Below are 27,572 nucleotides of genomic sequence, written 5' to 3' on the forward strand. Positions count from 1 at the left end.
TGTTTTTTTTTTGCAAAAGTATGTAAATGAAGCACTCCTGAATGCTTGTACATCTGTATATGAGTGAGCGTGCACACATGCCTGGAGGTTGGGCAGAGGCAGTGACTGTACCCAAAGGGTAGGAGCGTGTGGAGGGAGGGAGCCCTTGGCTTACCTTTTCTTCAGCAGTGGTGATTTGGCTTCCGCTGCATTTTCTCTGTGGGTTGGAAAGATGAAAACTGCATGCACTTGTTACAGTGGTGTTTCTAAATGTTACTGTATGAGTATCTTGGGAGAAGAAAGACCATGTCCAGGATATCCTCCTCTGCACCAAGGACAGCCCTCCCATTGCACACAATCCCAGCTCCTCATCACAATCCTAATCCTCACAGGGCAGGGGAGAGAAACTGGTCAGGTAGGAAGATGCAGGGGAAGAAGCACATTGATGGCCAGAGCCGTGGGGAGGGCCAGGATGGCCTAGAAGAGTGAGTTCACTCAGCAGAGTTCCACCTGTGGAGAGGGCAGTGAGCCCCTGCTCACCTCTTCTCCTAATTCCTGATGCACCCTGGTGCCTGATGGGGTCTGGACTCTGACGGGAGGCACTTCATCATGATTTGGCAGTCCTTCTGACCTGGTAGGGATCCTCTGTTGCTCTTCCAGGCTGAAGTCGCCCAGCTGCAAGAACAGGTGGCCCTGAAAGATGCAGAAATTGAGCGTCTGCACAGCCAGCTCTCCCGGACAGCAGCTCTCCACAGTGAGAGTCACACAGAGAGAGGTGACTAGCTTGACTCTGACAAAATGCAGTTGTCTGGGTCCCTGGGTCTACTCTTAAAAGTGAGCATGTGTTTCTATAAATGAGTGTGCATATGCTTGTGTGTGTAGCCATGCTAATGGACATGCATGTATGTGTGCAAGCATGGCCAAGTGAATGGATGCACCAGTTTGTGTGTTTGTGTGTGTCCCTATAATGCAGCGCTATTGTGGAATCATTCCCATGGAACCCTCCCCTAACTAGAAGGTTTTTCTCAGATGCACAGAAGTTCTGTGCAGCCACCTCTGGAGCTTTTACTGAAAATGTAGGAAATACCTAACTCTTTCATTTGATTGAAAGGCCTTACTTTTGTGTCATCACCAAAGGGGAGGCTTTAGAAATTTACTCAGTCATTTCATGGATATCTGCCTGATGCCTGTATAAGGCCCTGAGACTACAGAAACAAGTCAGTTCTTTTTCATTCTTGAGATTTCAAATCTTACTTCTCAGAAAGACCTTTCTTGGCCACCCTAACTCAAATAGGTGCTCCCAGTCCTATTATTCTCTAATTCATCATCCTTCCTTTTTCCTGCCTAGCACTTACTATAACTTACCAGTGTTGTGTGTTATCCCCACTCAGGGGTAAGGACTATATTTTTCTTGTTTAAGAGCATATCTACAAAGCCCAGCACAATATTTGGCCCATTGTAGGATCCTAAGAAATACTTCTTGAATAAGTGAAAGGATGGTGAATGGTCCCTGAGGAGTTCAAGTCTTGCTGATCAAAAATAGAGGATAAATCCTCAACTACTGTAATGAACACATAAATCTTTATGGCTGTTTGCCATGTATACAAAGTGATCATACACCTTTCAACTTATCCATGGACTACCAGGCTGCAGAGCAATGCTGAAGATCATATAGTCCTACGGATTGGTGCCACTACCTAGTCACATCCTGGCCTCAGCACTGCAAGCTTAGCTTGGATCCCCAGCTGGGGTGTGGAAGCCATGCAACAATGGCTTAGGCTGGAGAAGGAAATTAGTGATCAATGTGCTCGTCCCTCTCCTAGCTTTTCTCAGTGTCCGCCCAAGCCATTGGGTGTGTTGCCTACCTGCCAAGGCCTGCTTGTAGAGGCTGGGTTCTACTAAGACACCCTGGACTATCTCTGATGCTAAGCCTGGACAGAGAGTGCCCCATGCCACAACTTCTAGGCCAGGCAGCCTTCCCAGTCTACCCCTCCTCTCCCCACAGTCTAAGCCTCCCAGGCCCTACCCCACTCCATTACTGGGTACTTTCTAGAGCTGGTCCTTGGGTCATTTGCTGCCGAAGGTAGGTTCTGACCAGTGGATCAGGGTTGGCAGTCTTCATCTAGAGCTTACTGCCCTCCCCAGCAAAGTGAGCTGCAGAGCTGATGTTAGCTACCTAGAGCCTAAATAATGAGCAAGCAATTCTCCACTTTATTCTGAAAATGAATCTCCACAACTATTTACACAAAGTCCATAGATCTACTGTTGCTATTCTTGTTAGATATAACAAGCATCCCAAAAGAAAATGGGAGGCCTATATATTTGTTCCCTTGTACTTTTTTTTTTTTTTTTTAATATAGACATCCCTATTCCCATTTAGGAAGAGGCATAGATCCTTCTTTGAACAATCTAGCTATGTGCCAATTCCTAGAGTATCTGGCAAATGACTTCCAGCTTCCTTAGGCTCTTCAAAACAGTTAAGGAATCAACAGAGTCCCTCTTGGGTCCAAACTGAGAAAAGGCCTTGGATTTTCCACCACAGACCGACAGAGATTTCTCAGCCCATAGGGAAATTCTGGTTTATGATGAAATAAGATTGTTTATCCTCAACCCAGCATTTGCATATATGTATATATCCCAATACATCTAAACATTTGTTAGTCAATTTTGACTATATCATTTTAAATTAAGCCAAGTACCAACTCTTTTACATAAGTTTTATTTCCCAGTCTTCACTCAACTGTAGATTTTTTTTAATGTTAAATTCTCTTCCTACAATTTGTCAGACTGTATGATTTTCTTCAAAGCCAGTCAGAAGCCCAGGTGCATGCCTACTCAAGTTGTAAAGGATAAAAATGTCTATATTCTTAGGAGATGTTGGTTTTGAAAGATTTTTGGCTTCCTCTGTCATCTCGAGTACATGGGCATTTTGATTTTGCCCATAAATGTCTAAAAAGAGAAGACAGAATACTAGCTTCCTTCATTTAGTAGTCTAGCAAATATTTAAGGAGGCCGATTCTGTGGCAGACACCATCCTGGCCTCTTTAAAGAACTAAAGGAGCCATGTTCACATGGAAAGTCTTCATTTGAACTTGGGGGACATCATAGCAAGTGCGGACAGCTGTCTGTATTTATATAAATAATTATTTCTATACCTGAATTCTTTTAGACCAAGAAATTCAACGTCTGAAAATGGGGATGGAAACTTTGCTGCTTGCCAATGAAGATAAGGTAAGATGGTCATTGGGTAGTCCTGTCTTTTCCATGCTTACATCCCTGGCTGTGTTTGGTCCCTGCTGGTCTCTGATATTATGGACAGGACCATGCTTATCATGCCATTGACATAGGGATATGTCAGGAGAAAGACTTATGCCTTCTAGAGACTTGGCCTCAGCCACCTGTTTTTGGCTTTGATAACTGGAAAGTTTGTCTAAATGGAATCTCCTAATGGCAGATTATAGCCCTGCCTGTTCCTGCTGGTGTGGGGGGAAAAAAATACTGCTGTGATCACTGCCAATATCATAGCTCCTGCTGGAACTCCTAGCAAAACAGCCCACCAGTCTCCCATGTGCATGATCTGACAATAGAACCATCATAGAGACACTTGGCAGTATGCAGTGCCTCAGTTTACCCTGCCATCTTATATCCTTCGCATCTAATTTCGGCACAGTCATAAATAGCCACCCCTATAAATAAAGAGTGCCTGGCTGGTATAAACATCATCTCTGAGGATCACAACCCTGCATTTTACAGATGAGGAAACAGACTCAGAGTGCTTAAGTAATTTGGCCCAAGGTCAGGTAACTAGTAAATAGCACAGCCAGCTTTCACACCCAAGTTTGTCTATGACCTGTGTGGTCTCCCAAGTTCCTTTCAAGGCCTTTGCCTTGAAAGAAACGATCTTCTCTGGGAATTTCCTCTGTAGTATGAGGTATCTCAGACTCCTAGGGAACAAATGAGTATATTAAGATAAATATGACAGCTTTATTTTAGTCTTTTTTTGTGTCGCTCCAGAGGGCAACACTAGGACCAGAAGGCAGCTTTCAATGACCACTTCAGGAAGATAGGGAGACAGTGAGTTTCATGCTTCTGAAAATGTTTAAGCCCTGTGAAGGGTGTCTCAGATGACTCACAGTCTTCAGGTAGAGCGTGAATGCCTGCAGATGCCTATGAGGGAGACCACTGAAATCCCAGCTCTGTGGAATGGGGCCTGGACACTCTTTTCCTTTGGTTCCACGTGGGATTTCTTCTCCTTGTGCCCAGAACATAGCGTGGGTTCCAAAATGAAATCATCTGAGATGCCAGCATGGCATTAATCTAAATCTCTACTCGCACTGTGGCAGGACCGTCGGATAGAGGAGCTTACGGGGCTGTTAAACCAGTACCGGAAGGTAAAGGAGATTGTGATGGTCACTCAAGGTAAGAGCAAGGGCGATCCTACCGTTGTCTCTGAAAGATATTCCATCAGCTGTGTTAAATCCAGGGGCAGTTCTGCTAGCAGCTGTTTCACCTCTGTTTCAGAGAAGACTCCCTACTGGAGAACAGAGCTGTTTAGACTTTTCTGCATGATGAGAACTTAGCAGTTGTTGATTTCCAGAAATACTACCCAATGGAAGTCAGCTTAGGGCCTTCAGGGACTATCCAGATCACCAAGAATATAAAGCCTGTGAATTCCCCACCCTTGGAGGGTCTCTTATGCATCTTCCCAGGACACACCTTAGAGGCAGCAAGTGCAGTTAAACCTGGATCAAAAATCAACTCAGTGCCATCATTGGGGATTAAAGCTCATCCACCTCCTAGAAAATCTAAAGTTCCGCAGCAGACTCAGAGGGCCCTCTGGGAGCCTTCCTCAAGTTGCTGGGCCTGAGTTGCTATAGGAAGTCACAGGACAGAGAGAGCTGCTGTGTTTTATATTTGCTGCCCAGACTGAATGCAACATGCAAGCAGCATCAGGGTTCTTATGGGCATAGTGGTGCATGTGCCAGGCTGCCTTCATTGTTCATGCCATTGGCCTGGGCTCCCATCATAAATCCTGAGGAAGCAGCTGTTTCACAGCACAGGGCTGCTTTGAAGGATATTCAGGAACCTCTGATTCTGGCTGAGCTTCTGCTGCTTCTTGGGAAGAAGCCGAGCCTCTGCCAGGATGTGGCTGACTGGTCACTGGCCAGGGCCTCTGCCAGCCCTCACACACAGCCCTCTTTTTTTTCTTTTTTTTTTTTTTTTTTTTTGAGATGGAGTGTTAGTTACTCTGTCACCCAGGTTGGAGTGCAGTGGCACAATCTCAGCTCACCGTAACTTCTGCCTCCCAAGTTTAAGCAATTCTTGTGCCTCAGCCTCCTGAGTAGCCGGGATTACAGGCACCGGCCACTATACCTAGCTAATTTTTGTATTTTTAGTGGAGATGGGGTTTCAACATGTCGACCAGGCTAGACTTGAACTCCTGACCTTAAGTGATCCGCCTGCCTCAGCCTCCCAAAGTGCTGAGATTACAGGCGTGAGCCAAAGCACCTGGCCTCACAGCCCTCTTTTTAAGATCATGGGTCAAGTCACTCTCAGGGCCTTGATTGCCTATAGCTAAGGAGTGAGAGGTTTGGAGGCAGGGGTACATTACCTCTGTTCTGCAGATAAACTTTGACCTTGAAATGATCCTGATGCCAGCCCTTGCTCAGATGCCCTGAAGAATCTTCAGAATCACACTCTTACTGTCCCTTTATATAATTCTTAGTCCTTCTTAATGAAGGAGAAACAATATTAGAATTTTGTGGTACGATTATAGGTTTCTGAACATGAATTCAACAATTCAGTCTTACTATGTTAATGCTTGCAGGGCCTTCGGAGAGAACTCTCTCAATCAATGAAGAAGAACCGGAGGGAGGTTTCAGGAAGTGGAACGCTACAAATAAGGACCCTGAAGAATTATTTAAACAAGAGGTACTGTGTTTCCATCCATGATGTAGGGTTTCAGCAGGTCCTCCGAGCTTGCCCTGAGCTTGAGGGAGGATCTAGTCAGACACGTGTCAGGTACACGTCTTGGCAGGTGAATACTTAAATTAATAAAGTGCCCCTCAGGCTGTGATGGGGATAGGGGAGCAAGAGGCTGAGGCTCTGGGCTGTGCTCTGGTTGGAGGCAGCATGGTGGATACTGGAACTTTCAAGGATAGGAGTTCTCCTTTTTAATCAGGCTCCTAGTTTATTTTTATCTTTTTTTTTCTCTGGAATGTAAGCATAGACCAAAGGTGGTGTTTGATTTATCTACCACCCTTTCTCCAAGGTCTGCAGTAATGCCCGATACCCAGTAGAATTCAACAAATATTTGTTGAATGAACGAACATGTCTTGCTCATTTAGAGGAATTAACTGCAACCTCTGAAATGCTGCATTCCTGCTTGACAGATACGCCCTTCAGCCCCTATAGCCAGGACACAGATTTTCCTTCTCATCTATTTCGTTTGTTTAAAATCTGGTCCTATTGTATGAATCTCTCTAGACTTAAGCTAGATACAAATAAACAAATAAACAAGACCTCAGGTGAAGGAGGGGCTTCAGCCTAGGGTCCAAAAGATTCCTGAAAACTTCAGACTATCAAATTGAAAAGAATCTTAGTGCTTCAGTTCAACCTTTTTAATTAAGGAGCAAAAGCATCATCCAGTGAGCCAGTTATTGACTCAGAACAAGCACCCCAGATTGCTGGCAATTACAGAATAGCAGTGTCCAAGTCTTACCAAGTCTTACTGGATACCTCCACGTGGTCACTGTGATGAACATTGTATCTGGCAGAATATGGACTTGAACCCAGGTCTGACCACAATGCCCAGGTATTTAAAACTATACTATAATGCCAGGGTTGTTGTTATAGTAGACCAAGAGGATGCTAGGATCTAGAGAAAAGAGGCAGTACTGGAGACATGGGACTGTGTTCTTTCATAACCTCCATTAGCTCAAGGTGGCTCCGCCTGTGATGCTAGGTGCACTGCTGAAGGCACAATGTTGTGGTAGGTACAATACTGAAGACACGGGACTGTATTATTTCATACCATCATTAGCTCATGGTCTTTTCCCCTGTAATGTTCTTTCCTTTCTTGCCTTAACCAGTTCTCATTTCTCAAAATTCAGCTCAGCTTTTCTCCTCTCTAAAGCTTTCTCAGCCTTCCCTCTAGTGAGAGGGAGCCCGTCTCTCCCACTATTCCCATATTGTGTTACAGGTGTTGGAGCCATAAGAGCATTGCACATTATTCTGTTATCCTAGGGTACTTGTCTGTCTCCCAGATGTGGGGAGTGCTTGCTCCAGACCTGGCACAGGGCCTGGCAGGGAGTAGATGTTGCTGATGTTTGTCGGGTGAGCATATCAAATGGGATTTTCTCATTGAAAGCAACAAAATTTGGCTCTGGCTAACCTAAGCCAAAAAGAATGTTTTTAAAAGAGTGTGCAGTGGCTCGCTGAATGAAAGGAAAAGCTGAGGAACCAAGATCAGAAAGGGAAGGAGCAGAAAAAGCCCAAGAACCCAGGTCTCAGGACTGTACTACTGGGATATGAACATGATCTAAGCTCTAGGGTCCAGGAAGGAGAGGCAAGCTGGCCCAGATGGACTGATAGGCCTACCACACCCCCTTGCATCTTGAAAGAGCAAGGCATCTATAATGATGTATCCACCATGGCTGCACCCAGGGAGGAAATGTCTCCCTAAAAGGAATCATGTGAAGCAGGGGGAAAGATGGTGGGTGGTCCCCAAACAGACTGTCCTCTACCATGACTCTTCTGTCTCTGGTGCAGATGCCTCCAAGATGTAGCTCTCCTACAGTGGGGCCACCTCCATTGCCACAGAAATCACTGGAAACCAGGTAAGAGGCCTGGGCATTTCCCCACAGCCACTGTGCTCTCAGGCTTGCCTTGGGGCTGCCGAAGTAGATGGTGATGACTGTGAATGGTGAGCATGGCCACTGAGTCCTAGGTGCACCTGCCCCTCTGTTGTTAGGGCAGTTACAAACCAGGGCTACCTCTTTTGGCCACAGAAGGGCTTCTCATCCTTCAGGCTGAGGGTGTGGATCATTGTCACTGAGAAAGGATCTGGCCAAGGATTAGAGCCTCAGAGGAGAGGTGGCTGCAACTCATCTGTGTCTTATAGCAGCTCCTCAGAGCTGAGAGCATCCCGTGATGTGTGTTCCTTTTGTCAGCCTCTGCCTCCTGCTCTTAGAGTGAATTTAGCCCTTTGACAATCGAAGCTTTCTAGGGAAGGCCATGTCTTCTCATAGCAATTGGTCTAATTGCTTTAAGGATGCTTCACAACAATGAACTAATAATGGGCTCGCCTCTGAGGTCGTTTGACTGCCATCTGTCTTGTTCCCTCTAAAATAAACCTAAATCTAGTTCCCTATGTCTGTACTTTAGCACACATTTTGAAATTGAGCCCCATGTAAGGGAGACATGGAGGCTTCACTACCAAGGTACTGGCAACCACTACCAGGCTGCCTTTCAGCTAAGGTGTTGGGGCAGATGACCACAAGCATCACAGAAACTCCCCAGAATGGTGCTGAGTCTCCAGAGCCTGCACTCTGAGTCCACTTTCCAGAAAGCAGTTGTTCCCTTGAGCCTTTAGCCCAGAGGAAAATGGTAATGTTAGAGAAGTTGATCAGGCAGTCCTTAGTTTTGGAAAATAAGAATTGTGGTTTGTGAGTTCACTGAGGGAAAGGTCAACACGAAGGAACTCAGACTGACCAGATTTACAAGAGACTAATATTTTTTAAAATGATGACTTACTCGTATAATCTGAGAAATATGACTGCCAAGGAGACTTGGCACAGGTTACCCTTGTGACCACTGGTGGCATTGCCTCTTGACACATTTGGTGCCTTTCTCTGCAAAATAGACCCTGAGAGAGCCAGATGAGTCTGAGCAGCCTAGATGGGCGTGCAGATCTAGAGCAGAGTGTGGAAGGGTCCTAGCAAGTGATGTTCTGGAGCCATGGCTGGTTAATATGTTCATCTCCACTCTAAGGAGGCCCAGGTCCCTGCTCCCTGGATTACTCTTAGACTCAGACAAGCCCAGCATCAGCACCTTTCCCCTCTTTTGACACTGTAGACCTTGGCCTTTTATGACCACACAATTGTCACCTCAGTGCAGCAGAATTGAGTGTATTCTGGCTTTTTGTGCAATGCCAAGAACATTTCATTTGGATTTAAGTGACCCTGTCATGCCCTTACTAACACATTATTGGACCAGTCTATCCCCCAAGGTGGGCCAGTTTCATTTTGTATGTAAAGGCTATTATGAGAGGGTATTTTTTTTTTCTTGACTTTGAACCTAAGCCCAAGACCACCGGTTAAGCATTTGAAATGTCCTCTGCATGAGTGATAACATGTACCTCCTTCTCATAACTATTTCTTTCTTTTGTGTTTTTTTCAGGGCTCAGAAAAAGCTCTCTTGTAGTCTAGAAGACTTGAGAAGTGAATCTGTGGATAAGGTCGGCTCATCAACCTATCCTTAAAGATGACTGAGTTACTTTTTTGGGCCTAGCATAGTACTGGGATATACAGGCAGGTCCTGGTCCCTACCTTGTAGAGGATTTTATAAAGTTGTGGAGGAAGCAGGAATTACATGAACATTTTGAGAAAATTAACTGGGTGTGGCCCAAAGCATCTTAGAAGAAGGACAATTCAGGAGATGTTGCCTGGAGTTGATGAGAGAAGATGCTGAGATCAGCAAAGCTTGGTTAGAGTCTGCTGAGCAATAGCAGGTTTTGGAAAATGGTGGAGAGTAGGAGGAGGTAAGGTCAGAGCCATGAGACAGATCAAGCCAGGGAAGATCTTGACTACTAGTCCTATATCCCTGGGGCACTTAGGGACATCGTATAGATTTTTTAATGATGAATTAATGTGAATAAAGGAGATGATCCCAAGGAAAGATGTGGGATCATCAGGATGTTGGAGAGTGAGCTGTTGTAAGAGTCTGGAAAGATGGAGGAGGAGGGTTTTGTGGCTCCTTATATAGGAGTAGCCCTTGATCATGTGGGTGGACCTCATGCTGCAGGGGACAGTAGCAGGCTCTTGAGCTTGGTCATTAGAGACCAAGGGAGCCTGCCCTGATAGAGACCCTTCAGTGAGCCTGTGCTGCATACCATCCCTTGGTCTCCAATAATGTTCATCAGCCTCCTTGTTGATACAGTGGAGAACCATAAAGGCTGAAGTCTGCAGGAGCCCTGGGATCATTCAGTGGCTCTGCTCCCATGGTCACGTGTCTCTCGGTTGCCATGGTCATGTTGCTGGCAGCTGCCCAGGACATCTGTCCATGGAGTTGGACAGGGATCTTTCCTGCCCTGGATGGTGATTACTTGACATGAAGATGTGGAGGGAGGGGATGCGCCTTTCAGATTTAAGCAAACAGGTAGTCGTGAGTTGTTGCTGTTTGTGAATAACACAAGTCTCTTTTTCTCCACATAAACGAAATCCTCATGTTACTCCATAGTGTATGGATGGGAACCAGCCCTTCCCGGTGTTAGAAACCAAGGTACATTGACTTCATGCCCCGTCGTCTATTTGTGGTTACACTGTTTGCTAGTATTTTAATTTATCAAGTCATAGTTTTCATAACCTTAAAATGTGCTAACTGTAAGGAGTAAGAGGGCAAGAGGAAAGACGCAACTTTTCTCTCCCATTTTATTTTTATGTGCACTCAGCTATTTAATATGCTTTTGCTATCATTATCTGTGGGACAGGATTTATTATTATCACCTCCATTTTATAGGCTCAGAAAAATTAATCTTTAACAAAGTAATCTAGATTTAATCACTGGGAAGGGGATTGCTATGATCTCAGCACACTGAAGAACGTGACAGCTCTCATCCTTTCTGTGCTGATATGTCACGGTTAAAAAAACACAAGTGTACCCTCAGTCCCGCTTTGATGAACAAGTCATGTTATAAAAATTCCATTAGGATTGATTTTCTCCAGGGAAGCCTGTTGTGGAAGAGGATTAAGTTTTTAGGCCAGTGCACAAAATGTTGAGCCCATAAAGAAATGAAGATTCATATAATTAGCATGATTTCAGCCACACCCAACCACCATTTATAACATTATATGGAAAATGTATTGTGAGGCTGATGGCATTTCCCTTCTCTGTCCCCTGCCTCCATTTCCATATGAAACATGGAGCTTCTCATTGCTTGCTGACTTCTGCCTGAGAGGGTCATTTTATATTTTCACATCCATATGGTAAAATGGGGCATCTCTGCTCCTCCACATCTGCGTAAGAGAAAGATCTTTTCTGTACGTCTGCATCTATATAAGGGGCTTCTCTACTCTTCCATATTTGTAGCAGTTGGTTCTTCAAGTGGGCAGCCATTCCTTGGGCCATCTGAACTGTATAGCAAAAGTCTTCTGCCTGCTCCCCTGCCCAGGTGCTCTGCAACACAGTCCCTTGAGCCTGGGGTTGGTGTGGTCCCTTTGTGAACTGAAAGGCTTCCTATGGCATCAGCTGTTAAATCGCTCAGCAGTCCCCCCTCCCACCTCAGCTTCACAGAGGTCATTCGCAGGTGTTTCTAAAGCACTCCTGTAAGTGACCACCTGCTCCTTTGGAAACACACCCAGCTCACAGGCTCAAGGTTTAAGATGCCAATTTGATTACCAAGAAATATAAGTGACGTAGAACTATTTATAAAGAAAAAAAATGCTCCAGATTAAAAGATTAATTCTTACATGGTTTTGACCATAATCACAATCTTATACAATCTCAGTTATTCAACATGACCACCCTCCCCTCTCACCCACATACACCACCGTCCTCCCCAGAACAGCTACACAGGTGCAGAACCGCTCCACAGTCATCTTTCTGCAGCATCCCTAACTTTAGTGTCTGGCCCTTGCTTAAACTGGCTCTTGCTTTCTGTGACTGAGAGCTCATTTCATTGTAAGACATCCTTTGTATTCTTTTGCAGCTGTGTGAGCTTCTCTAAAATGTGCATCTGCTGATCCTCTCCCTCCACGTCTAGCCCATGGAAAAAGTCAATCTCCCCTACTCCTGACAGCTCTGGAATTTAAGTCCCTCATGTCCTCTCTGAGTGCTCTGTTCTCTGGGCTGAACATCACCTTCTCATGTGCATGGATCACAAGCCTTTTAAGCTGCTACTTAGTCTTCTTAGGCTCAGCGCTAGTTTCTCAATGTATTCTTCAAGTTCTGCCCTGGACCAGACTTGGAGTGTGATATTCTAGATGCAGTCCGACCAGTGCCTGCCGTGGTCTAAGGACTCCTCTTCTAGATTGCTATTTCTTTAGGCCCTGGGTATGTGATATTTCCTGTGCTTCTCCTTATCCACTGTCCACTGTGTGCTAGGCCCTGTGGATATGTTATTTCCTGGCAAACCTGAGGTAGGAATTGTTATTCTCCATTTAGAAATGACCAGAGGTCCTGAGAGGTGGCAGAGAAACAGCTCTGTCTGAGTTGGTCTGACTCAAAGCCTAGGCCCTTTCCACTCTGGCATGCTGCTTCTCTGCTGTAATTTAAAGCAGCTGGATAATCAGTTCTACACTACTCCCTTGGCTGGGGCTTCTGTTCCCCTACAGCCAGGAGGATTGTTCTTTTTGGAGACAGGATAAACAGAACTGGAGTTGAGCATCCTTGTTTCCTCTGCATCACGTCTTGACATTGCACTGCCTTCCACATCAGTGAGTCATTTCTTCCCAGCTCTTATTCTTGGCCTGAGCAGAGCTCAGAGAGCCCTTTCCATTGTCCTTGATTCCTTTTTGCTGTCTTTCTTACAGGTCTGGGCTGCCTTTTAAACCCCATCCTTGGGTTAGGTATGTGTTCTCCTTGCATCTCAGCTCCTCAGGGAGCTCTCCGGGTGGCCCACTTGCTTCCTTGGCTGTCTCTGCCCTGCCTTGAGGGAGCATGCGTGATGATGCAACCAGAAACATGTTTTTGAGAGCTCTTCCCCCCTCCATATGTCGTATATAGTAGGGAGCTTGGAGTCATGCCCTTCAGGTCTCTAAAATCTTTGAACACTACTTTCTCACAGTCAGTGGTTCCTGGGTCTGACTGCATTAGTATAATCTGAGATAATCTGAGATGCTTGTTAAAAATATAGACATCTGGGGTGTGCTTCCAGAGGGACTGAATCAGGGACTGGGCACAGGAGGGATCTGGGAATTCATGTTGTTTTACAAGTGCCCCAGGTAATTATGAAGAGCAGCCGGCACATGAACTACCACTTGGAAACTGTGGGTCTTGACCATATGTCTGATCATGTCTAATCTTCACCTCATGGGTCATCACAAACTTGAAAATCTCATAGCCTTCCTCTCGGAAGGTTCTAGTTACTTCTACTCCACCAGCCAGTTCTTTCAGAATTCAGTTTCCTCTCACTGTATCTCTCCTTTCTGAACTATTTATAGGGAGTTATAGTCAATGTTCAATGAATGAACTGAATCTCAAACAATTTCTAGGACATATATTTATAAGCAAATTGAATTGGAAATATATTGGATATTTGGCCTTTAGCTAAATGGAACTTCAAAAGATGTCTCAGTCACAGCAGCCTTCCATTACTGTTGTGACTTGCCAGTTTGAAATCTGTTTTGTTTTTTATATTACTTTCTTCTGGATCTAATCAGGTGATCCACAGTTGATTCCTTTAGTGACATTGCTTCAATTTCTCTTTTCTTTTATTCTCACTTTCACAGCGCATTCCACTGTGTTTCTCTCAGGTTTGCAGATTTAGAGGCCATTATATGCCTCTTTACCAAATAAGTGCTATCTTCTTCCTCATTTAATCAACATGTTTCTTTGGGACCTTTCCATGGCCAGGGTCCAAGCATGGAGCTGGCTGCACTGAGGCTCTACCTCGTGCAGACTATGATCCTAAGTTCCCAAAGGAGCTTTGTTGGCATGTAGTCCTCTGGCCCATTTCTTGTTGTCAGCTCCCCCAAGGGTGTGTGTGTATCTTCATGCTTGCCTTAACATGATGTTTTTTAAGAAGCCATGATCACAATATAGGGATTTTTTCTTCTTTTGCTCCACATTTAAACTATAATTTCCCTTCTGTACCATAGCCGCTCTCAGGCAAGATCCATATCATTTATGCAATTGGTCAGGCCCTCACAGGGATCTGCCCTTGTCTGGTCTGAGTAAGGGTTCCAATTAGCAGAAGCACCTCTCTCCTCACCACAGGAAAGCAAATCTGGGGGAAACAGAGGAGCCCAGACCAGACTGAGCTCAGTTTCCTCTCTTGCAGGATTGTTATTTTACATATATATGTATGTATGTATGATAAAACACTAGGCAGCTTTTATTAGAATGCCAATTTTCATATCCAAAGAGCTTACAGAGTAATTCACGGCTGTTAATTCATTGAGTCTCTGAGCACTAGGCCAGACAGCAAAGGCCCCTTTGCAAGACAGCTTCACTTCCTGTTAGAGCAGTTTCAGTCAGCCCCAGATTTGCACTTGACTCTGTCCCTGTCTTACTGTGTGGCCTTGGAAAAGTTTCTTCCTTCCTTGGAACTCTGGTCCCCTTTCCCAGACTAGCTAAATAATTTTTGAGGGGTCTTCAAGTCACCATATGTGAAAAATGGCTCTTGGAAAACAGGGAGTTGTTCTGTATCCAAGGATTTCCTAACTCAGGCTGACAGTTAAGTCGGTATCTCTCTCTTTCTCTCACCTTCCAATAGGACAGCCCTTTCTTGGCGGAGCACAAATATCCCACTTTACCTGGGAAGCTTTCAGGAGCCACGCCCAATGGAGAGGCTGCCAATTCTCCTCCCACCATCTGCCAGCCTGACGCCACGGGGAGCAGCCTGCTGAGGCTGAGTGAGTGTCCAGCCCTGGTGCTGGTGGCCTCTGAGCAGTGTCCTTGGCACTTTCAGTGATTGTATAAGATCCCTGCACCTACCACCACAATCCACAATTGGAGAATGGTGGGGTGGGTGGCTGGAACAAGTTGTACCTTGGGGTGGTCCCACCTCTAGAGGCTCCCCCTGGGCGAGCTGTTTTCTAAGGTCAGCACTCTGCAGTCCCAGCAAACCAGGGTGTGTGTATCCCCTACTTCTTTTCGGCTGCAGCTTTTCACCCTTATTTCCTCTCTTCTTCTCTTCCTCCTCTCGAACTCCTTCCTGTCCTTCCTAGCATTGTTTTCCCTCCTCTCAGACACCCCCTTCTACCCTTCCTGCCCCTGGTGCTTCCTTCCTCTGTCATTCTGATCTTCTCTATCCTGTCTCCACCTTCTTCTCTGCAGCTTCCCTATTCCCCGTAGGAGGGTATCATGCACTCCAAGTGGGAGCATTTCCTTAGGCAAATGAAGTCAGTGGCCAATGGGCAAGGGTGTCGGTCTGCAGGTATCCTTTCGGTGGGTAAGACCTGAAACCACAGAGGCTTTTGCTGCTTTTCATTCAAAATAAGCCATCTTTCCCCACCAGCAGCAAAAGATTCAATGGCCCCGGAAGGGAACATTCTGGTCCTGGCAGGGTTCTTCCTGAGGCTCCTCAGCCTCAGCTCTTCCCTGAGCTGGCCCATGCATTGGCCTAGTGAAGGCCAGCTCTGCCGTTGGCTGCAGGAACTTCAGATAAACCCTTGAATGAGTGTGTTCTAGTGACACTCAAACTGGACTCACTACGGCTTCAGATTGTTCTAGTCTGAGCTGAGTGAGCCCAGGCACCTGCACAAGAGCTGCCTGTGGCCTGGAGTATTCAGCCCCTGCTGCTGTCCCTTCCTTTCCCCGGGTGTGGACACCTCAGCCTGTCACAAAGGGGCACCAGGAACACTTGGTCCCCTCACATGAAACCTCTCAGTGTCAGTCACCACTCACCCCATCCTTCTCCATGGGATTATTTTTCTTTCTGTTTGAGTTTTTCTCTCTTGCTCGATGACACTCTTTTGTTTATTTCTTTGCTTCCCCGTAACTCTGTTGGGCTGGACTTTGGCCTCTCTTGTTTCTTCATGTGGCTTCTCTGCTTCTTGGTTCACTGGAGATCGTGGCCGGAGTGTCAGTGCCCCCGTATTAGGTACTGTACCCATTCCAGGTGAGGTGGAGAGTGAGAATGCCTTTGTTTCCCTACCCTAACCCTCCCCTTCACCAGCACTCAGCCAGGGACCCACTACTGCCTGCGTTCCTGCATCTCCCTCTGAGGAAAAAGAAGCTGCTTGTTGGAATAATCCACAAGTACTTTGGACCCCAAATCCTTAAAATTAAAGACATTAGCTCACCTAATTTCTCAGCAAGGAAGCCTGGAGTCCCCACTAGTCTCTGGGATCTTGGTATGGAGTTCTGCCCTGAAGGCAGAACTGGGCAGATTCTCTGGACTCCCACTGAAGGGGACGGCCCAGGCTTGGGGAAGAAGGGTTCCAGGGGTCACATCCTTACATTCACATTCATTGCCTTCTTCCAATCTCAGGAGACACAGAAAGTGGCTGGGATGACACTGCTGTGGTCAATGACCTCTCATCCACATCATCGGGCACTGAATCAGGTCCTCAGTCTCCTCTGACACCAGATGGTAAACGGAATCCCAAAGGCATTAAGAAGTTCTGGGGAAAGTAAGTTGGTGCCGTTGATCCTAATTATATTGCTTAGAATTTCTCTTTTTGATTGGGCAAAGAGTCTATGTAAGCCCCTGGTCCAATAGACACTGAAACAGCAGTCAAAACAGAGTGTTCATGTTCAAAGAGAAGAATCTGAGATATTTTCCAGGGCCAAGAGAAGAAGTATGAAAGACACCCATTGAATATATCCAGTTGCCTTTCATGTCATGCATCCTAGGCACCCACCCATTCCACACACCCTGAACATAATCTCTGCAGCTTATATTACATTGGCTCTGGCACAGACACAGATGAGACTGTATTCTCCCTTCTTAGGAGTCAGTCTGTTTTAAGAAATCTTTGAAAAACCTTTGAAAGCCAAGTACTTGCTGGCCCAACTGATCCACTTTGTGACATGAGGCAGAAACTGGGGCCTCCTACAAGGCATCAAACTTTGCTTTGACTTCTATGGCAAGTGACCAAATCCCAGAGGCAGGATTCGAGTTGAGGCTTGAGTCTGGCCAAGGAGCTGCAACAGGTTGTGATCCTTGATCTCTGGGAAGGTACGGAGAAGCAGTGCTGCCGAGAGTCCCTGTGCTGGCCTGCATGGCCTTGCAAAAGAGGAAGCACAGTGACTGTAGGCTTTCTGACTATTCCATGACCGTCTCCATGGATTCTTCTCCATGCAGAATCCGAAGAACTCAGTCAGGAAATTTCAACTCTGACACGCTGGGGATGGCAGAGTTTCGACGAGGTGGGCTCCGGGCAACCGCAGGGCCAAGACTCTCTAGGACCAGGGACTCCAAGGGACAGAAAAGGTAAGGCTTTACCCACTTTCCTTTGATCTCTCTGCTCTGAAAAAGAAGTATCTCCCTTCAAACCTGCATGGGTGAATCTTTACTCCTGTGTTTTGCGGAAACCCCTTTCCATATTCTCTTCCCCAGTCAAGCAGTCCCTACAATACGTCATTTCCAGCACAATATCTCCTAAGTTCTGAGTTACTCAGCCAAGATCAGTACTCCTGGGGGTCTTCCACAGGATTGGAATGTGACATTTTATATCTAACCAAAAGGCAACAAGTAAGCTGTAACTCTCTTCAGTTTAGTCACCTCAAGATTGCCATATACCAATGCAGAGTACAGGTAATTACTGGTTATGATATGTATCATTCAGATGTCCTTTCTCAGAAATAATATAGTCTAGATTCCAATTAAGGAAGAAAAGCATTTCCCTAAATGCATCATATTGTTTGCAGACCTGCATGCCCTGTGGAAGGGAGTCTTAGCTTATTTTGCACATGGATATGATACTGCACTTCCCTGGCTTGCCAAACAGGTTTCTAGTCTTACCAGGTCCTCCTCGTGCATGAGACATGGGACCTTTCCAGATCCATTTATTCTTCGATGAGTATCCCCAGACTCCAGGAAGCTTGAAAAGAAACATGAGAATGTGTAGACCATTAGCTTTTAGAGGCTAGAGAATCTAAGGACATAGTCTAAGTAAGTCAGAGACCAATTCAGAGCTCTTAGAAAGTGAGCCAGGGAAAGCTTTTCCTGTATATTCAATAATTAGATATTCTAATTTACTTGGCAATTTTCTCAACGTAGACATTACTGTTGTTTCTGATTTATCTGAGCTGAAAAAAAATCAAGCTATGGTAAGCTTGAATGATTCATCTTTGTTTTAATTCTGGCTAGTTCTTGAAGGATTGACTCTAGAAGGGGAATCATTGGGTCAGGGTATAAAAACTTTCCTAAGACCCCTCAGCATTGTCCCTAGAGTAGGAGAGCATGGTTAGGGAGCTATCTGTATTCTGACAGTCACTTTAGGGTATGGGGTGACCAGGGTCAGTAGCTTTCTTTGCCAAAGGAAAAAACTGCAGTTCCAGCCACAGGCTGCTTTGTTCAAATGTCTTTGTGCTTTATTAACCGTAGCAGTGGATGAGAAAGGGAAGATGTATGAAGAAGTCCTGATGAGATTGTTATGTTTATCGTAATGGTGCAAAATGAATTTGCTCGTGGAAAAGAAAGGCCTTGTGACTCTTAAGTAGAAATTGATATATGTTAATGTCCTCTGGTGATATTTATAATTTCTAGATATTAATATTTAGGTGTAGCTTTAAAAGTGTTGTTGCTAGTATTCTTTAGGAAAAGTACTTTGATACTGAAAGCCTCCAGCCCCAACCTTTTTTTGTTCAATAAAACAATTGATTTTTTTTAAAATATGATATTTGATGACATTGTGTAGGCACTCTCTGTCAGATTATGGACGAACACATTTTATTTTCTTTCTTCTCCCAGGTAAAGTTTTACAGAGTTACATTCCAATCAGCACTGCTGGACAGAGTGCGCCTATTACACCCACATCCTTGTCAGCATTAAGTATTTAAATTTTTCTTTGTCAAAGTTTTCTACTTTTATGAACCTCCAAATTTCCTTTTTATTGGTAATTTAGTTTTCATGTTTGTCCTTTTAATTCTTTTGTGAATTATCTGCATTTTTGTTCATTATTATTACTGTATTTCTTATAGATTGCTAACTGTTCTCTGTTAAGATATTAAGTCATGTCTAGTAATTGTGACAAAGTATTTTTAGGTTTGTAGCAGAATTTTACTTTTGCTTCTGATACTTTGATACATGGAATTTTTATGTTTATATAGAATTAGGTTCATCCACTTTGTGAATTCTTTCATCATTTTGTTTTAAATTTTTTTCTGTGATTTTTAAAAACTGAATAATCCATTTAGGAATTATTATAGTTTGTGAGTTTATTATGAGTTACTATTTTTGAGAAAAAGGCAGTAAAGTATAATGTTTAAGGCAAACAGGCTCTAGAGCCACATGGCTGAATCCCACCTTTGTGCAGTGTTTTTTTCCGGAGTTGATCTACAGAGTGTATTGCCCTTCAGGACTCCAGCTTTAGGAGAGGTCCCCAATCCTACTGCTCCCCTACCTTGGGCCCCATTTTGTTTCCTTTTCCTACACGCCTGGTGAGTCAGATTCATCATGAATGTAAAGATGCTTAAGCTTCAGGGACCCTCCTTTGTATGGAGCCCTTCCAGGGTCCAGAGAGAGTCTGATCATAGTGTTAACAGGGCCAGGTGTTTTGAAAATTTTGCATAAAAAAGGTATTTTAAACACAACCAGTTTTAAGACTGCTGACTATTTTTACTGCAACTTTCCCTTGGTCTATACTTTTCCTTGTAACAGATGGTGTTAGGGCAGCTGTGGGGGTTTTGGGGGACTTGTTAAGGGGAAGTTGACCTGGGGATCCATGTAGTTTGGGTTTAGGGGGGTATGTGTGTGCATGTGGTTTGCAGTCACTGCATGTTTAGTTTAGTTAGGTTTAATTCACTAGCTTTCCTACTGCACAAATGGCTTCCAGGATTTCTTCTACTTCCCATTGTGCCGATTCGCTCAGTGCTCTGTACTCACGAATGAACTGTACAATTATAAATGTGCCATGTGCTCTCCCCCTACTGTGAGAAGAGCATATTTGAGAAATCTCAGCTACATCATTTGAACTGCAATTTGAAAGGATGTTTTGGAATGTGTCAACAAAACAAATGGTTTGGCTATATATGAAGGGTATCTTCTCTGTCATCTCCAAATTATTTCCCAGCGTGTTCAGTGGTGCCCTGGCTGAGGATATGGGAGATGCTGGCACTGAGAGGAGCTGAGGAGGAGGTGCAGAAGCTGGGTTTGATTCTGTGTGAACACCTCAAGGCTTAGGAGGGAGGAGAGGATTCACAAAACAAAAAATGGGAAGACTACTGGAGATGATGCCCAGAGCTCTAGGTGGTTTTGAAAAGGTCGATAGCACAGAGGTTTTCCAATTATGATCTCAAAAACACTTATTTCCCCTTTAGAGCTGAAATGTTAGGTTCACAAAGACTAGGCAAAAAATAAAAGTAAAAAAATTTAAAAAAGAACTGAAATGTCCCTCAGATATGTTTGTTTTTCCCACTTCCAAGAAACAAGGAAACAAATGAAATAAAAACCAAATATAATATAAAACAAAAGTGATAAAATGAGCATTGAAATTTGAGAGAAATTATTCTTTCTTACATTAAAAAACAAATTATAAACAAAAAATCCAGATCATACCAAAAGCAGAAATTTGCTAAGAGCAAGAGGTAAGTTTTAAACAAAAGGAGTGAGTAGCCCTCTAGATTGTTGTTCATATAAGATGAATGATATGAATCCATCAGGAAAAGGTTGAAATTTCTTGCTGAGTTTACATGATATACTGACAGTGACAAAGATAACATAAAACTCATGTACTGCCACAAGGACATAGACAACACATGAGTTAAATGAACATTGTCAATTCAAAGAATGTTTAAGATTAGCCATAGCGTTAGAAAACTTGAATGCGTTATAGTTTTACAACTCACATATAAAAGACATTTGATAGAGGCCTTTCTAAATTTAAATGATTCTAAAAATGTACATGACAATACCAGTTATAAATTGTGAAGATAAAACTTCTTAACTATTGTCATAAAAGATAAATATTGATCAGTCATGCTAGAAGAAAGACTAAATCAACCATCTGTTGTCATAGAATATATTATAAAGTTGTGGACATACAAAGAAGCAGTCAAAGAGTATCCACCCAAAATACGAGAGTAAAGAAGTACTATAGCTGGATACAGTAGCTCAGACCTGTAGTCCCAGCTACTTGGGAGGCTGAGGCAGGAGGATTGCTTGAGCCCAGGAGCTCGAGGCTGTAATAAGCTGTAATTACATCACTACACTCCAGCCTGGGCAGCAGAGCCAGACCCCATCTCTAAAAATAATTAATTACTAACACCTTGTCTCTAAAATAAATACCCCATCTCTAAAATAACAAATACCCTGTCTCAAAAAAGAATCAAACTATAGAGGTATATCAAGCTTTTATATAATAAAATATTTCTAGATTTTGTGATTTTTTTTTAGTTTTGCAAAACTTGCAATTTTTTGTGGCTTGCTTTCTAATTCTAAATATTCCCTTTGTTTCTAATTATATATTCAAATTTTATACTATTTTGAAGAGAAAGTTTGTAAGTTCCAGGCCTCGTAAAATATTTTCAGGACGCATGAAAGCCCAGGTTCCAGATTATGATTGATCAGTCCCTGCCCCAGGGTATACATTATCTCTAACATTTGATCTAAAATGGGGCATTCTTATCATGCTTATCCTTTAAGGAATTCCCTCACTTTAACAACAGCTCAACCAGGCATTTAAAAAAATATGTTTTAATCTAATATGTTAGGGGTACTTTGAAGGAATCTTTCTGGTCTTTGAAGGAATATCTACGATATTCTATAAATCCTCATTTATGAACATAAAGTTGCTCTGTCGAATCCCCCCTAAAAAAAATGACTCTATTGGGATTTTTAGTGTGCTATTCACACTTTAAATGAAAAATGGATGTCTTTAAGAATTGATGGCTTTATAAAACCCAGTCATCCTGTCTAGGAACATAATCTAGCTTTTCATTTATTCATGTCCTTTTTTATGTAGCTCAGTTGACTGCTGCAGTCAATACCTCTCCCCACCACCGCAATCCCCACACATAATCACACAAGGCCAAACATCTCTTGTTAAGGCAATTCCTAGACGTTTTATAATGTTGGTTGCTATGAGTGGGATTTTTAAATTGTTTTAACAGTAGCATTAGTATCTGTGCATTGATGGTATTAGAAAATTGTTGATCTTTGTATGTAACATACGTTACATATGTTTATATGTGTATTTCATAAGTGGCCACCTCACTGAGCTTTCTTGGGTTTTCTAAATGGGCAGTCCTGACATCTGTAAAGAATGGCTTTATTTCTGCCTAATAGCTATACTTCTTGTTCTTATTTATCTCTAATACTGGCTACGACTCTCAGACCAGTGTTGTTAGTACTGATGAAAAATATATTGTCCTTTTATTGACTTTAATGTGAATGTTCCTCCTGTTTTGTTAATAAGTAATGTGTTAGCTGTTGTTGATTGGCAAGTTTTTGCTTCTAGTTTTGGGTGTTTTTTTTTTTTTCTTTTTAATGTTAAGAGAACTGACCCTCTTAAATGCTAAGAAAACTAGTTTTCTAAGCATTTTCCTAAAAAGATGATTCCGCCTAATGAGGCCACAGCTCTGGACTTGTGGCATGTATATGTGTGTATGCGGACCTAGGACATGTGAACATGATCTCAGGAGGGCCATACAGGCTGCCCCATTCTCTAAGTAGCCTGAGATTTGAAATTCAGATCTTGTGTTATTAAGAAAACTCTAGGGTCTACCTCCTATGAGTGTGTTGTAGTGGAATTTTGTTCAGCAGAATCCCATGATGGAGGTTGTTGGTTAAAAAACAGGTTTTTTGTTTTCTTTTCTTTTCTCTTATCTTTTCTCTTTTCTTTTCTTTTCTTTGTGAGACATGATTAGATTCAGAACCTCAGGCTCTCCCACTAACAGGAATATGCTGTTTTCCTGCTTCCCAGTGACGCCAATGCCCCCTTTGCCCAGTGGAGCACAGAGCGTGTGTGTGCATGGCTGGAGGACTTTGGCCTGGCTCAGTATGTGATCTTTGCCAGGCAGTGGGTATCTTCTGGCCACACTTTATTGACAGCCACCCCTCAGGACATGGAAAAGGTAAGGGCTGAGCTTGGGGAGAGGAGGCTCCCATTTCTCCCCAAAGCATGGGGAGGCCAGGGTCCGCCACTCCTGTCACACACACACACACACAGAAGGATGGATGGAGGAGGCTGAGAGTCCCTCTGTAGCTGCAGGTTGGCATCCCAGGGCACGGTGTGGAGATACACTGCCATACTCAGAGCATCTCCACCCAGACACAGCTTATTCTGAGGGCCAAATTGCCTGCCAGAATTTCACATGTGGTCTTCATCTTTTAATTTCAGGAGCTAGGAATTAAGCACCCACTCCACAGGAAGAAGCTTGTTTTAGCAGTGAAAGCCATCAACACCAAACAGGAGGAGAAGTCTGCACTGCTAGACCACATTTGGGTGACAAGTAAGGATAGGCATATATGTATTAAGTATGTCTCTGGCAGCAACTAAGAGTAGAAAGAATTTTCCTGTTAAATGGGTACCTCAAGGACAGCTGTCTCCTTGTAAAAGGCAGAGGAATTACTAAACTTTTGGGGGAATAAAACAAACCTCAAAATATAATTTGCTCCCCTTTTTTTTGGTGTCTACATTCTCTCATTCTCATGAATCCTGACACATCTGGGGTTTTTGTATTTGTAGGGTGGCTTGATGATATTGGCTTACCCCAGTACAAAGACCAGTTTCATGAATCTAGAGTTGACGGACGAATGCTGCAATACCTAACTGTGGTGAGGACTTTTTCTTTAAATATTTCAGTTGTCCCTGTGAGCACTCAGCTCACGTGTACCCAGGGTGGTTATTTTAAACTTGATTCCATATATTCTTAAGGCCTTGAAATAGTATCATTTGTCACAAAAGAGGTCCCAAGTAGCAGAGTACAAACCACTGTGATAAGCTATTGGTGTCTCCACGTGCACCTTCCTGAGATGTGGTTGACTTGTCTATGCTTGGTCTGGTGAGGGACATCAGGGGTCTTTTGTCACTTTGGAAACTCTGGTTTATCAACCAAACTTTCCTCTTTCAGAATGATTTACTCTTCTTAAAAGTCACCAGCCAACTACATCATCTCAGCATCAAATGTGCCATTCACGTGCTGCATGTCAACAAGTTCAACCCCCACTGCCTGCACCGGCGGCCAGCTGATGAGGTGAGACCACAAATAGTATCTCTCCAGGTAGCCCTGAGCCAGGACCCCTGAAACATCGAGCATGAGCAAACAAGAATGACATCATAAAAGCACTGTTTTTTGCACCATGGTGCCTGGGATTCTTTTGTTTGCTTGTGCTTCCTGTTGCCCCAAACATCCGTTACCTGTACTTTGTGTCTCACAGTAGCCATAGACCTCTAAGCTCCCACCCTGCACTGGGGAGACACATGCTATAAAGTCATCATAGTGATTAAAGGAGATGAGGAGATGGTGCAAAGGAGAGGGGGAGGGAAAGACAAAATGGAAAGATGGGTTTCACAGTAGAAGAGAAGAGAAGAGACAGAGGAGGGGGAAGAGGAGCCCGTAGAAGCTAGACATTTCAGAATAGGTATCCCTACTTGTAGATCCAAAATTAACTGACTTCCAGGCCCAGGTACAGAGGATCCATGAGCAGTCTTGCTAGAGAAGAAATAGTATACGTAAATAACAGCACCCCAAGTCTTGAAGAAATAACTGATTATGTTCCATGAACTTCGGAGTTCTTGGTGGACCCCCAAACTGAAGATTGTCAGTCACATTCTATCTCCTCTGTTCCTGGGAACTAGGTCTAACCTTGCTGTAAAATTAACTCAGCTTCCTGGGCTGCTACCTTTGCTGTCTATCTCCTATTTTCTCCTTATTCAACCAACATGTTTTGAATGTCTTGTATATGTCAGGCACAGCGCTGTGCCTTTTTAAGACCACAGTGCTACGTGAGAGCACTTAGGAATAAGTACCTTAAGGTGTGCTCCCCTAAAATCATTGGCCACACCAGGGAGATCTTTCATCGATAAACCACTTGGATTGTAAAATTGACAGTCATCTTTAAAGTTCTGTTGAATCACTGAAAGAATAACTATAATGTCCTCATTTATTTGTCTCAAAGTTAGCCGGAAAATGATGGAGTAACAGAATTCTGGATTCAGATATCTCAGTGTGGAAGATCTTCAAAGATTCAGTGGGAGCTCTATTTCCTAGAAACTGGGGAGGCTGGTGCTCTAGCAGATGGGGTGGGTCACTAAGCTTGAGGGCCTTCTATTGTTGTGATGCGTCTGGGGCAGGGTTACTTACAGGGGCTGACTCCATAGAGGACCATGGTGGGACCTATTAAGCCTAACTTCCTCACTCTCCTTCTCCCTCTGACAGAGTAACCTTTCTCCTTCAGAAGTTGTACAGTGGTCCAACCACAGGGTGATGGAGTGGTTACGATCTGTGGACCTGGCAGAGTATGCACCCAATCTTCGAGGGAGTGGAGTCCATGGAGGCCTCATTGTGAGTGGCTCTCTGGCCTAGCCCACCTGCCTTGGTGCAAATGGGATATTCAGAAACTTATTTATTAAGGACAAGACATAAAAGCTAACGAAAAAAAATAGGTACTTCATCTGGAGGTCTTGCATAATTTGATGTCTCAAAGTATTTTGATAACTTGTCCTTGAGAATTAATATACCTCATGGAAGCAAGATGCCTTCTGGCAGCACCTCCTTGGCATGAGACTTGAGAATTCTAGGTCAGTGGGTTGCATGGAGACCAACGCTTACAAGGCAGGTCTGCCTGTCCCTGAGGGAACAGCAGGGCTGAGGAAGGGACGGGGAAGCCATAAAAATGCAGCTTCCCACTTGCTGCAATACGATCCCTATCACTACTCAGATCTGTCAGTGGCAAAGCCAGAGGGGAAATGAGGAAGTGTGGTGGCTTGGATGTCATCCAGAGGAGATCCTGAGAGACAGCCTCACCAAAGAGGTCCCAGTTCTCTGCTGGTCTGTGAAAACAAGGTGGTCAGTCAGCAAATGTGCTAGTATGTGCTCAGAGCCAGGCCCTGTGCCAGCCAGTGAGTGGAGTGGGACTCAGAACAAGTGACTGAGCTCCTGCCCCTCCTCTGGAGGCACCCCCAGCCCCAACAGGCCATTCTCTCAGCATCCCCCCCCTTGAGCCATTTGTATTTGCTCCTGGCCAGGCTTGTCTCTGGTTCCTTCTTAGATCCTGGAGCCACGCTTCACTGGGGACACCCTGGCTATGCTTCTCAATATCCCCCCACAAAAGACGCTCCTCAGGCGCCACCTGACCACCAAGTTCAATGCCTTGATTGGTCCGGAGGCTGAACAGGAAAAGCGAGAGAAAATGGCCTCACCAGCTTACACACCACTGACCACCACAGCCAAAGTCCGGGTGAGTTGCAGACCCTTTCTGGGTGGGCCCTGGGCTGCCTCCTGGCCCTCATGCAGCACAGCACCTGGCGCAATGCCCACAGCCAGAGCAGCATGCGCAGCCTGGACAAAGAGGATCTTTCAGCTTCTGCTGTGGGCTTGTGGTCTGTGAGGCCAGTCTTTGTTAAGCCAGTTCTCCACCAGTTTTGAGTCCAAGGAAGACAGTGCAGGTTTCTTTACCTAGAAAATATGTGCAAGAAGCACCTATCCTCAGGTGGCTTAGAGCTCGTCCTCTACCCCACTGCTGCTGTGACTCACCTTGCAGAGCAGAAGCGCTCCGAGTCTGGCTTTCCTTCGGTCAGGCCTGCCTGCGTGCCGCAATGCCGTGGGATCTTGGTCAAAGCTGTCCTGCTGATATAGGAAGTGCTCCCAATGGAAGCTGGTTCCATTTGTCTTGTTTCGTGAAGTGGCCAGCACACAGATACCCAGAGGTCCCCAGGTCTTTCAAGCACCAACACTACTCACTGGGGCTCCCAGAATCCCACAAAGCCCTTTAGACCTGCCTGAGCCACAGCATCCTCAGACCACATTCTTCCCAGACTACAGACCAACAGGCAACCTCTGGAGGCCAGGCTGGTCCTATCCCTGGTAGTGTTGATGCTTCATGCCCAGCTACAACTCAGGCACAGACTTCCTTCCCCAGGGGAGCAGGACAGGAAGTATGTCTGGGGGAGTCAGGCAGAAACAGTGCTGGATGACGCTAGGGCAGAGAGCAACCTGGGGCTATCCTACGTGCCTTCAGATGGTGCCAGGTGCTGAGATGGGAAAGGGTTGGGGTGCCAGCAGCTGTGCTGAGGCAAGTTCTCTGTGCTTCGCCTCAAGTGCAGACCTCACGTACATTCTAAAGGAACTCCCAGTTCATCTACGGAAATAAGAAAGTCACTTTGGTGGGGCAGCCAGGCATGAGTTTCAGGCATAGTATTGGAGGGGCAGCTCTTATTGTTCAAGATTATTTACCTATTGGCCTTTCTGCAGCATAGAAATTGCTTACAAGAGCTCTGTTTTGTTCAGAGTCTTTCTAGGAGCAGTTTACATTATTCCTCTCCTTGAGGGCCTGCTCTTAAATTTTAAGTATATTGTCAGTCATACCTGCACACTGCCTTGAT

General features: G+C 44.5%; 1 protein-coding gene across 19 annotated transcripts in view; it reads left to right on the forward strand.

Moving 5' to 3' along the window:
- PPFIBP2 (PPFIA binding protein 2) overlaps window positions 1-27,572 on the forward strand; it is a 145,011-nt gene that overhangs the window by 113,638 nt on the left and 3,801 nt on the right. For 11 of the 19 annotated variants that reach the window (XM_055355327.2, XM_055355324.2, XM_055355325.2 and 8 more), the window contains 16 exons: window positions 640-754; window positions 3,149-3,210; window positions 4,323-4,398; window positions 5,807-5,910; window positions 7,750-7,817; window positions 9,379-9,436; window positions 10,438-10,479; window positions 14,633-14,771; window positions 16,352-16,493; window positions 17,168-17,296; window positions 22,950-23,100; window positions 23,367-23,478; window positions 23,715-23,803; window positions 24,100-24,222; window positions 25,408-25,533; window positions 26,240-26,428. In XM_055355327.2, coding sequence (XP_055211302.1) covers window positions 640-754; window positions 3,149-3,210; window positions 4,323-4,398; window positions 5,807-5,910; window positions 7,750-7,817; window positions 9,379-9,436; window positions 10,438-10,479; window positions 14,633-14,771; window positions 16,352-16,493; window positions 17,168-17,296; window positions 22,950-23,100; window positions 23,367-23,478; window positions 23,715-23,803; window positions 24,100-24,222; window positions 25,408-25,533; window positions 26,240-26,428 — 1,725 coding nt within the window. Of the gene's footprint in view, window positions 1-639; window positions 755-3,148; window positions 3,211-4,322; window positions 4,399-5,806; window positions 5,911-7,749; window positions 7,818-9,378; window positions 9,437-10,437; window positions 10,480-14,632; window positions 14,772-15,928; window positions 15,962-16,351; window positions 16,494-17,167; window positions 17,297-22,949; window positions 23,101-23,366; window positions 23,479-23,714; window positions 23,804-24,099; window positions 24,223-25,407; window positions 25,534-26,239; window positions 26,429-27,572 lie in introns of all 19 variants that reach the window. The other 8 variants (XM_055355323.2, XM_031007646.3, XM_019037213.3 and 5 more) reach the window with 1 other exon arrangement.

Source organism: Gorilla gorilla, chromosome 9 (genome assembly GCF_029281585.2).
Source record: "Gorilla gorilla gorilla isolate KB3781 chromosome 9, NHGRI_mGorGor1-v2.1_pri, whole genome shotgun sequence".
NCBI classification, from domain to species: domain Eukaryota; kingdom Metazoa; phylum Chordata; class Mammalia; order Primates; family Hominidae; genus Gorilla; species Gorilla gorilla.